Raw genomic sequence first — 12,257 nt, 5'->3', positions numbered from 1 at the left:
AGCACAGCGCTCGCCCTTGTGTAGCGCGTTCACGATACCGGTACACTGGTTGAATGATGGCCGAAGGAGGCGGACCCGAGTCGGGTAGCGCGGCAGACTCCGACTCGGAGCCGGTAGCTGCGCAAATGCCTACACCTTCAACCGAAAGTCAAAAACAAACTATTGGGACACTATTGAAAACAACTCTTAGAAAAGGAGACGAATGGTAAGAATCGGCAACGTTATCTAAGTATTTTAACTGGCGGTAGCTAGCGAGGTACAGGAAGTGCTAACGTGCTAAAGCTAGTAGCTAATGACAGCGATGCCGAAAGCTGCTGATATTTGGTAGGCTAATGTTCAACAGATAAACATGCTAGCGGCTAATCAGCCCGACTTTACAAATTTTCTGTTACGAGAAGTACGTGTAGTAACAGCTATTTATCTTTGAATAACGTAGGCTAAGTAGTGGATTTGCTAGGTTCAGTAAATGAACCATTACGCTTCCTTTGTGGTAAATTGGACGAAGCTAGCCGATGTAATAGCTTATCGGTTGATAGTGAAACTTAGGCCCTAGATTCAGATGATGGGTTTCCCTTCTAGGCAAACCGACCGGTGCATTACATGACAAGTTCTGATTAGGAAGAGGGCCTGCTGACAAGAAATTTCATTTCCTGCCTGTAGTGACAAGTTTTGGCTCTATGACTTTGTGTTCTCATTTCATGAAGACAAGTTTCATACCTTGGGAAGCGTGCTGGCTTGGATGTAGTTCAGCTAATTTATCTGGTTACAAATCAGCAAATAAATATTACAGTTGATAAACATCACGTCAGCACGTATTTTCTTTGCTTAACTTAAAGATAGAATTTTGTGCTTAAGAAGTAGTCCGTGCTTCTTTTTTGTTTGTTTGTTTTTTAGCTACAGAGATTAAAGTATTCTCACAGTAATTACAAATTATTCTATTACTTGTGGTTGTTTTTTCATGATACTTTTTTAAAATTAACTGCTGGCCCATGGTACTTAACATGACCTTTCACAAACATATTTATACTACTGTGTGACTTACCTAAACTAAACTCATCTAAATAACTGGGGAAGCTTATTTGAATGAAACTTGGAGGCTGTTGCTTTATTATTGCTCTAATATAGGCAAGGTGTCATGGTCCAACTATGTAAATTGGCTCAGCAATGCTTGCTACTATGTCAATACAAGCCAATTAGCTAAAGGAGATTCTTTAGATGAGATTAAGTCAAACTGGCTTGTTCTTTCTATATCTGCTGCAAATGCTAAGACAGTTTGGTGTTGCATAATGGTCAGAAATGGCACAAGGCTGAGTGCAGTATCTCTTAGCCTTTTATCATCTCTCATCCTATTTATGCCTAGATTACCTAAAAATTAAATGTAAATGTTCAATTTTTATTTAAACATTTCAGGGGCTCTTGAAGTGTAATGTGTTTGCTATCAACTATTAACCAATTTATTGTAGGTATCTAATAGACAGTCGGTGGTTCAAGCAATGGAAGAAGTATGTGGGGTTTGACAGCTGGGATATGTACAACATTGGAGAACGTAACCTCTATCCAGGGCCAATTGATAACTCTGGGCTGTTCTCAGGTAAAACCAACATATGTATAGATGCATATATAGTCTTATTTTACTTTCTCTTTATGAATAGCAGAGTTACACATGCTAATTAAAAGACCCATTTTTTCCACCCTGTGCTTATTTTGTTATTCTCTTAAAGACCAGGAGACTCAGGCCCTGAAAGACCACCTTATAGATGAGCTGGACTATGTCCTTGTACCAACTGAGGCCTGGAATAAACTTGTCAGTTGGTATGGCTGCTGTGAGGGCCAGAGGCCTATCGTCAGGAAGGTGAAGAAGCTGTTTAAGATCCATTAATTCATTAAGTCATTTAGCAGACTGTGCTCCCAAATGGTATCCATCACGTTATTACAAATGTCATCTTTTCTAGGTGGTAGAACATGGTATGTTTGTTAAGCACTGTAAGGTGGAGGTCTATCTGCTTGAACTCAACCTGTGTGAGAATGACAACATGAACAATGTCATCACACGTCATTTCAGCAAAGCTGATACTATAGGTAAGAACTACATAAAGATTTTCTTGTGAATTGAACCTAACTAACAGCTTGAGGCCCAAAAATGTAGGTTTCTGTCCATATTTACCTTTTTAATAACATTTCTTTCCTGTGTGTTCAGAAACTATAGAGAAGGAAATGCGGACCTTGTTCAATATCCCTTTAGAGAAGGAGACCAGACTCTGGAACAAATACATGAGCAACACATATGAGCAGCTGAACAAGCCTGACAGCACTGTACAGGATGCTGGCCTCTTCCAGGGACAGGTAGAGAAGGCCTCTGTCATTTCCATTTTCTTGAGTTGTTTCTTGATAGACCACATGAACATAACAACCTAGCAATATTGGTACTCACTAACAATACATAATTCATTCACAGGCACTGGATACAAAAACAGGCACATCAGCAGTGCTGCACATTAGTCCTGCACTAAGATATAAATCACGACTTCATACTGTGTGGTTCTTGTTGAGCTGATTTCAGAAAGTTTAGGTCATGATTTAGGTGTATTGCAATTTTTAGGACTGTACTGTAAAGTTGTGTTGCAACTTTGTTTGGGCTACAGCATGTGGTTATGTCTGTAACTGAATGTTCTCTAAATTATCCCGTCAGAGGAAGATGAGAAAAATATGATGTTGCACAAGTGGAGCATTTCTGGTGATGTTTTACCTTAATTTAGGCACAACAACACAATAGATGCAAGCTGCTCCCTTAAAAAAATAAATAAAATGTGGCACATAAGTTGAAAAGTTGCTATACAGCTCAGCTCAGTATAGTATGTTCTCAACTAACAGGCATGCAAATTTACATTATGTTTGTTCCATTCAATGGACATGATGTTCATATGCTTTAGAATGGTTTTTGTGCTGTTTTGGTATGATAATTGGGTTTTACAAATTGACACACAGTGTAGTATTTTTGTTTGTCTTTTGTTTGAAATAATCCCAAATTTGAGACATTTCACTTTCATACTCTGATTTTCCTTTTTTCTGGTTTCATCCATTACAATCAAGCCTGCTACAAACACAGCGTAGCACATAAGCCCGTTGTGTGAAAAACACAGTGAAGATTGAGAAAAAATATTTGTCTAGATTGAACAAAGCATCAAAACAAATAATTTGTATAAGATTTTTTTTTATTTTGTCATTTGTGTAACTCAAGAAATCACTTCAGCCAAAGGGTATTGTAAGGTGTTAAAAGAATTATTTGCCTTTTAATCTGAATATCTTATAGAAAGTCAGATACCTTGTTGTTAGTCACATTAGGTAGAATAAAATGAGGCATGAAACAAAATACCATGGCAGCCAATAAATTCCAGATAAATCTTTGCAGCTGTAAATAATGCAGGTTGTTAGATAACAAAACTGCAGATGATAAAGCTACGTGCTTGGTAGCGTTTGATATACTGTATGCAGAGTATTAATCTCAAGCATGAGAAATGACAGCTCAGACTTGAATGTCAGCTGTGCTAGCTTGACTTTCACTTGGTATGTTTTCCCCACAGGTGCTTGTGATCGAGCGCAAGAATGAGGACGGGACATGGCCCAGACAAGCTTCCCATCCCAAGTAAGTCAACTGCTTGTTTTTGCTTAGGCTTAGGTATCAGAGAAATGGATGATGTATCCCATATTTTTACTAAATTTGTATCCAAGTATTCAGATGATTCTAAGTTAAAGATGACTTAATGTACAAAAAAATTATTGTTTTAAAAAACATACTTTTGCTCTTGTTCACTAGATCCAGTGCAACACCATCCAGGAATTTTACTACCTCCCCAAAACTTTCCTCAAACTCATCAGCTAGTATATCCCCAACAGTAACCAACGGAGACAGCAGCCCTGGATACACACTTAACAACAGCACCTCCTCTAGTAACAGGTAAGCGGTCTTCACTTTGATTTTCCTCTGTTGTAAATATTTGTTTTGTACTCATCAATTTGAATTTAAAACCATCTTGGTACCAGATATATATGATACCGTAAAAATAAATATTATCAATTTTATTATTTATTTAATTTTATTTAATTTATGAAGTGCTTTTCAAGCAATAAGCAACACAAAGTGCTTTACATAAGAACTGTCTACATTCAAATAAAATACAGATAAAACAAGCCTTCAAAAATCAACATAATTATATTGCATTGTGGGAAACATGCAACGAAAGTGTTGCTGTAGTGTTAATGTTAGTCTTCTCAAAACTGTATTGAAACCCAAATCTCACGAAACTGTATTTTTGCTACATAGAGAGCAAGTGTTTGCATTTTTCTGAGATGTCTTTTGAGATTGCATGAAAACAGAATTGACCATTTTATTAGCTGCCTTCAGAGTTTACTTAACTTCTTTCCATTTTTGAGACTGAACACTGATTTGAACGCTGAAGGGGACTAACCTGAATAAAAAAAAACCACAATTGTCAAAACATTAAAGATATGTGTAGTGGAGTTTAGGCATTGTTCTTAGATGCAACAGAAATGTGGCAGACAGAAGATTTGACTTGCTTCTTAAGTTTGGCACACTTGCGTTGAATCCAGGCACCAGGAACTAAAGTATAACTATGGAAACATCTAAGTGAAGCAATGACTTAATTTTGAAATGCTTTGATTTCTCCAATTTTTAATTTGTGTCTACGAAAAAAAATACGCAGATTTACTATTCTGCTGAGTACAGATATGTCCCCTAGATAATTTTTTAAAACTTGAAAGAGAGGATGATGAATATAAAATGTATTTGGAGATGTCGTAGAATCCCCGTTCAGTTCAATAAATCACACTGAAAATAATAGTGTAACAGCACTGGACTTCAGGGGTCATTAAATGTCATGTTTGCTCAGGATTTACATATCTTGGACTATCAGACATATAATATTAAGCGTGTAGTGTTTCTGATCTGATGAACATGAGCAGCTGCTGGTAAAGACGAGCCGCGATGATTATTGATGTTTTATCGATGTGATGTTGTGTCCCTAAACAATACCAAAATGCCTTGTTTAAACTTAAACCTGTGCCAGCAGTAATGGATCTGCTCTCCCAACAGATTTGGAAGCTACAGTTCGTATAGCTCCTCCTACAACTACAGAGAGTCACAATCACAACCTGGCCTCTGTGGTCTCAGTAATTTGGGCAATACATGCTTCATGAACTCTGCTCTCCAGGTAAAAATAATTAAAAATAAATCCTTTTGCAGCTTCTGTGCAGTGGAAGTCAGTTTTCACATTTTTGGGAATTTTCTTTACATAATCCCCTTTCTTATCCCGTACCTTTAGTGCCTGAGCAACGCATCTCCGCTCACAGAGTACTTCCTTAATGATCAGTATGAGGCAGAGATTAACAGAGAGAATCCGCTGGGAATGAGGGGCGAAATAGCTGAGGCTTATGCAGATCTAGTAAAGCAGATGTGGCTGAGCCGCAACAGCTACGTGGCACCACGAACCTTCAAAGTGAGTTCTGTCAGACAACCGTACCTGAAAAGGGTTTATTTGGATAGATAGAAGTAAAGTCAGATAAAAGTAAAAACATATGCCTTTTTATTTCCAGACCCAGGTTGGACGCTTTGCTCCCCAGTTCTCAGGCTACCAGCAGCAGGACTCGCAGGAGTTGCTGGCCTTCCTGTTGGACGGGCTCCATGAAGATCTAAACCGTGTCAAGAAGAAGCCTTACTTGGCCCTGAGAGACGCTGAGGGCCGTCCAGATGAGGTGCAGCTCCAGCTTCGTTGTCTCAATTTCTGAAACTGAATTGCAATTTATTTTAAAAGATAATAGTTTAGCATCAAGGAGTGTTTGATTGACAACTAGATATAGCATAAGGTTTGAAGCTCCACACTATGTTCATTGATCTTCTCTGTTTTATAAGAACAAAAGAGTAATTTTAACTCCACAGAGTCAGGTTGAACACTTTGATCACCCTCAGTTGATGTTAAAATATCCTCCTTACAGATTGTTGCCAAGGAGGCTTGGAAGAACCACCGCCTGCGAAATGACTCCATTATAGTTGATATTTTCCATGGCCTCTTCAAATCCACACTGGTCTGCCCAGAGTGCTCCAAGGTGTCTGTAACATTTGACCCGTTCTGCTACCTCACATTGCCTCTGCCCATGAAGAAAGACCGTACAATGGAGGTGTTCTTGGTACGATCAGACCCTCAGTCTAGACCCACTCAGGTAAGTCTGCGTTAAGCTCCTGTCCTATGGTTCAACACTCAGAATTGCAATTGCTCAATGCTAATTAGCATCTGCTACTAATTCTAATGTTCTAAATTTTAAAAATAATTGTTTTTGTTCTTGCTAATAGTGAATCTGAGACTGACATATCATCTCGTTGTGTTTTAAAAGGCAATACACACACTAAAAATGTTTTGTTGTATTTCTTTATCTGCCAGTACCGAGTGGTGGTCCCCAAAATGGGAACAGTGACGGACCTGTGCAGCGCCTTGTCCAAACTCTGTGATATCCCTCCAGAAAATGTTAGCGCAATTTTTTTCATTACTAGTTATCTCAAATATCCAATATATTACTGTTTTAGGTTGTATTAAATATAATTTCTAAGTGTGCAACTCTCCTGTCTTTTTAGATGGTGGTAGCAGATGTTTACAATCATAGGTTCCATAAAATTATAGACGGGATGATGGTCTGAACCAAATCTTGGAAAAAGATGACATTTTTGTGTAAGTCTTGTTGACTGCATGATGAGCTGAGAGTTTGGCTCCAGTGGTTCCAGTTTAATGCAATGTTTGTGTTTTGTGCTCTTTGCAGGTATGAGGTTCAGGAGGAAGACAGTGAGAGGATGAACCTGCCTATATATTTCAGGGAGCGCCACTCCAAGCATGCTGGAAGCTCTACAAGCACCTTGCTGTTTGGCCAGCCTTTACTCATCACAGTGCCCAAACACAACCTCACAGCAGATGTTCTTTATGAAAGGATCCTGGAGAGGATTGGGTAAGATCTGTCAGTTTATTTGCAAATTACATACAGAATGAGTTTTTTCAGTAGTTTGTGCACATTGCTGTTTGTTCATTTTTCCTCCCTGTTCTGTTTTGCAGACGCTATGTAAAGCACCCCCAGAGTCCTAATAGTGAAAGCAGAGCGTCAGCCTCTGCCACCATATCCAGCTGCAGCCAGGCTCCTGAATGTTCAGCATCATCCAGTCTCAATGCCAGCCTGGGCGGCTGCGGCAGCCCCCTGTCAGACGGGGCCTCCTGCAGTGGCAGCTCCAGCAGTGGCAGCAACCACTCAGGAACGTGTATTGAATCTAATGGGCAATATGATGGTAAGTAGCTGATGTGTCCTACTCTGACTGTTAAACAAATATGGTTGATCATTGTAACAGAAGCATAGCAAGACTTGTGGAAAAAAAAAGACAAGATGTCACTGTTTTCTGTGTGTGTTCAGGTGAAGAGGAAGCCATGGACCACCAAGTGAGTCCTGAGCAAGAGAATGGTCTATCTGAAGAAGAGGAGGAAACCTCTGACTTAGAAAATGGCTCCAAAGGAGACACAGCAAAGCTCTTTACTTTCAGCATTGTCAACTCTTACGGAACAGCCAACATCAGCCAGCTGCCTTGCGATGGAAATATCCTCAAACTTAATCGTCAGTGCTAACTATTTAACTTGCTGTTTGTTAACTTAGAATAATGTTTGTAGCTTTACTTTTCAAATCCTTTTTGTGTAAACACATCTCCTCCCATCTCTTTTCCATGCAGCTCATTCCACGGTGGCCATCGACTGGGACACAGAGTCAAAGAAACTGTGTTATGATGAGCAGGAAGCTGAGGTTTGTGGGTTTATGTTCATCTGATAATCCTGTGGCACAATATGCAAATAGGGTCTTTATATTTGCCTAAATGTTTTTGTGTAGGCCTACGAGAAACATGACAGCATGCTGCAGCCTCAAAAAAAGAAAGCCACTGTGGCTCTGAGGGAATGCATCGAGCTCTTCACAACTATGGAGACTCTGGGAGAACATGATCCTTGGTGAGGGTTATTCATCAAAACTCTGAAACTTCTGCTCTGTGTGCTGTATTTGTTATCTTAACCTAATATTTTGACGTAGGTATTGTCCAACATGTAAGAAACACCAACAGGCCACAAAAAAGTTTGACTTGTGGTCGCTGCCTCGCATTCTGGTCGTCCACCTGAAGCGTTTCTCCTATAATCGATGTTGGAGGGACAAGCTGGACACAGTGGTGGACTTTCCCATCAGGTATGATGGCAAGATTTACCGTTGGCTCTTTATAGTATGCAAAAGGCTGAAGCCTATCCAGGCTGAGATTGTGTCAGATGTGGGTAGACCCTGAAAAGTTTTTATGTCAATCAGAGGTTAATATTTGTTTTTACACCTCTAGTTGACCAAAAATAAACAGATTATTAAATGCTCTTTTTTATTTTTTATTTTATTTGGGTTTTTACTCAATTTGTAACCCAGATTAAGATTTAAAAATGTCATAATGCCAGACAATGCTCATTTAAAGCAGTGGTTTCTATCCTATATTCTTTGAGGATCCCCTTTATGCAAATACTAGAAAGCAGTAGACCCCCTGCTCCACTCTGTACTGAAACCATGCTTGGTTTTTATGCTTTCATTAGCAAAATTCTTACCATAAACACTGTATTCTGGCTGAGTCATGTTCTTTGATGAAGCTAAAGTTAAATGAACCCCTGCTCACTGGCCTCACTAAACCTCATCACACGGACAAAATTACATGCCTAAGGATACATGTGTTTATTCACTTTTATCCATTTATTCACTTTGGGATCTGGTTTAAAAAGTTTAGGTTTTCAGGCAGGCTGTTTGAACAAATTTTAATTTGTGTCTATGAGAAAAAAATTGTCCAGATGATTAAAAAACAAGAGCGGACACACTCAACTCGTGTCTGTGTGAACATGGTCTTAATTTTTAATCACAATGGCTCTGAATGGTAAAGGCTTTGAGGACCCTCTGTGTTCGGACCTCAGGTTGGGAACCGCAGCTTTAAAACATCTATTACAGCTATTTGGTTGGTTTTGACTCTAGTGTAGTCTATTATCGGTTTATCAGTATTTATTTATTTTTTTTTTTTAAATGTTTTTTTTTACATTGAGGTGGGACAGACACACAACTATTAGGTTTTTATTGCACTGATTATTTAGATAAATGTATCTAAATAATTGCAATGAAAATGTAGAATTGATGTCTAAGTGATGCACAAGTTGTCTTCAAATTGGCTATTCAGGCGCTGTAGTATTAGTGGGACTGTCGCACTACCTCGAACAGGAAAAGTTGTACAACCGAAGCGAAAGTCTTAATAAGGAAGCACTTGTTATATTTTGTGGAAGTGAACTCGCATCTTGTCTCAAAGACATTACATCATCTCTTAAAGAATAAGACATGTGTTCTTCTTGCTCCTGTATCTTTTTTTATGGTTTGGCTTATGAAAGGTACCTTTGTACTTTGTGTGAATTATATGTTTTTTTCAGTTAACACGTGGTGCAATTTTATTGTTTAAAACAAAGAAGTTGCCTCAGGTTTATATGATTTAATGGCAAAATTTCACACACTTGACTTGTTTGGACAGTTTATCTACCAGGAAAGAAGAAAGTAGAGACAGTGATGACGAAATCCTTTAAAAAAAAAGGCTGAGTCATGCTTATTAAGGACAGCTTAGACATACAAGAGGCCTACAGACCTTGTTTTTGTTTAATATTTTAGATCTTGGCCATGTCTTTAACCAGCTTACTGTGTTTTCTTTGTCAGGGATCTGAACATGTCGGAGTTTGTTTGTGACCCTAAAGCAGGCCCTTACATCTATGACCTTATTGCTGTTTCAAACCACTATGGAGGAATGGGAGGAGGCCACTGTAAGTCGCTGCTTAACATGTTTGTTTCTTTAATTTTGTGATATTACACTTTTACTTTAGTGGAAAGCAAAACCTAAAATCATTCCACATCATCATGACTTAAAAGAGTTGTTAGTTGTAATGAATGTCTGCCCTCAACCGTTAATTTGTGTCAAAAAGAGGAGAGCTGAAATGACCACTGTCTCCGTTTGAGAGCTTGCATGTGGTTGAAATTTATTACTGCAAAGAGCCTCATACATTGACTCACTTTCAAGTTTTACTTGTATTTACTGCATCTATTTATATTATGCTGATGTAATAAGATTTGTATCTCTCTCTGAGGAAATAATGTCCTGAATAGTGGTTTAACACAGTTTCCTCTGACAGACACGGCTTATGGGAAGAATAAAGTGGAAACAAAGTGGTATTACTTTGACGACAGCAGTGTTTCTTCTGCCACAGAGGACCAGATTGTGGTGAGTTTTAGCTCTTTATTATTCTTTGTTGGTAAAGAAATATTGGATTTGTGAGGCTCCTCGGCTCCAGTGTCAGGTGTCCTTGTTGTTGTGGTAATAATATCCCTGTCGTCTTGTTACAGACAAAAGCAGCCTACGTGCTCTTCTATCAGCGCAGGGACGAGGAAAGCCCCTCCAAACCTCAACCTTCGGCCTCGTTGGGTGGAGCCCCGGAGTCGGCCGATTACCACATGGACATAAACTGAGGAGCCCTGATTCAAAGGGACATTCACGGAAATTCATATGGCAAATAGACACTTGGATGCGCACATAAACCTTCATTAGTGGCAGAGGATTCCACAGACTTATTAATCTTACCTTCTCCGTGTTTTATTTGATTTCTGTTTTGTATGTTTTTGGCTAGAGCCAGCAGTCTCGTCAGAAGAGTGAACTGGGAGTCCTCCCTGCAGCGGGTGGCCTACTGATTTCTCATCATAGTTTACTAGTCTCAAACAAAGAGGAATATGAATGCATATAGATCCTCTCACTGGATGAACAGAATGTTAGAAGTGCCCTCAGATTTGTAGATAAATGTTTCCGTTGCCCTCAAGAAGAGTCAAATATTTTTTAAAAAAAGCCAAAATGCACATATTGTTTTGACCAAAGCGCTCCAAGCTATTTATGAAGACACGAAGCAGACGTTGGCAGGATACTGGCATTGTGCCTAGGTTACATCTGATATTCTTGCTGTGCAGAGGTGAATGCAAACTCATAACAGTGTCATGTGCACACAGAACAATACATGGCATCGTTGTTGCAAGAATCCTGACCCTAATGCCAGCTCTTGTAAGTGGATCAATTTCGAAAGTGATCGTGCTGCTTCAGAGTGGCCGTCATCCTCGTGGCCTGCTGGATCTGTGTTGCAGTCTAAACCACAGAAGGGATGTCTCGTTTCAAGATTTTAATCGTCTGACTTGACAAGTAGAAGCATTTTTTTAGCCTTGCTGTTTTATTTAATGCATAGCACAGACTCTGCTGTCTTTCATGCCCCTTCTAAGCGTCCCACCTTGCTTACCATGTAAAGTTTTTTAAATTAAACTTTTTTTTTTTCCTTTTGTTTTTGTAATCACATTGAAAAAAAAAAAGCGGCCTTTCAATTCCTGCAACCTGATGAAAAGGAGGCACTTTGAAATTTGAGTACATGGTCTACCTGCTTGTGGTGCATCTAGATACGACAGCAGCGTGTGGTGTGGCCGTAGCATTAAAATGAACGGCCCGGCGAACAATTTCAGATCAATTTAACGTGTCTTTGAATCATAATTTGACTGCTGCCTGGTTGGACACTCGCTCTGCTGCAATAGCTTGTCCTTACTAGTCATGTGCATTAACGCAGCTCTGTATTGAAGTGGCTGATATCTTTAAAGCACACTGAATGAAACTAAATAAACTAGTATAAAAGTGGTGCTTTATTCATGAAACTTGCGCAGGTTTTTTCTCGTGAATAGAAGCAAGTTCATGGAATCCAATAGAGGTGAGACAGTTCTGACTGAGCCAAAAATGTTTTCCTTCTACCATTAAAACACTATTCTGCTTTTAAGTTAAACATTTATGTTATTTCTGGAATTTGAGATGATAAAATAAAGTCCCTTTTTTTTCTAAATTTAGTCTTTATAGAGAAATGATTCCAGGAAGCACAGTTATAAATGTGTCTTAAATGTGGTCAATTAACAACAATATAATGCATTTACTTGTACTCAATATCAAAGATCTTTTAGAAAGAAAAAAATAAGATGGCAGTTAGTATTTAATGTGTCTTCTCTTGTAAGTCTTGCTGTTTGCCAGAAGATCTGCACCTTGTTGCGTAATGGCATGTTAATCTGGTCTCCTGGTGCCCTGCCTGCTGGTTGGTGCTGGCATG

General features: G+C 39.0%; 1 protein-coding gene across 1 annotated transcript; it reads left to right on the top strand.

The window, feature by feature from the left end:
- usp4 (ubiquitin specific peptidase 4 (proto-oncogene)) lies at positions 1-12,106 on the top strand. The gene is given in 23 exon segments (XM_041978884.1): positions 1-205; positions 1,464-1,591; positions 1,722-1,852; positions 1,953-2,079; positions 2,198-2,343; positions 3,582-3,643; positions 3,815-3,955; positions 5,111-5,228; positions 5,340-5,513; positions 5,611-5,769; positions 6,010-6,234; positions 6,453-6,536; positions 6,644-6,683; positions 6,686-6,737; positions 6,826-7,008; positions 7,113-7,339; positions 7,462-7,659; positions 7,772-7,842; positions 7,927-8,042; positions 8,122-8,271; positions 9,802-9,905; positions 10,272-10,360; positions 10,483-12,106. Coding segments are annotated over 23 exon segments (3,000 nt in total). The 5' UTR covers positions 1-53; the 3' UTR covers positions 10,606-12,106.
- Positions 12,107-12,257: the final 151 nt, after the last annotated feature.

The sequence above is a fragment of the Melanotaenia boesemani genome, chromosome 3 (genome assembly GCF_017639745.1).
Source record: "Melanotaenia boesemani isolate fMelBoe1 chromosome 3, fMelBoe1.pri, whole genome shotgun sequence".
Classification (NCBI taxonomy): Eukaryota; Metazoa; Chordata; class Actinopteri; order Atheriniformes; family Melanotaeniidae; genus Melanotaenia; species Melanotaenia boesemani.
This window is presented reverse-complemented; position numbering and strand designations above follow the sequence as displayed.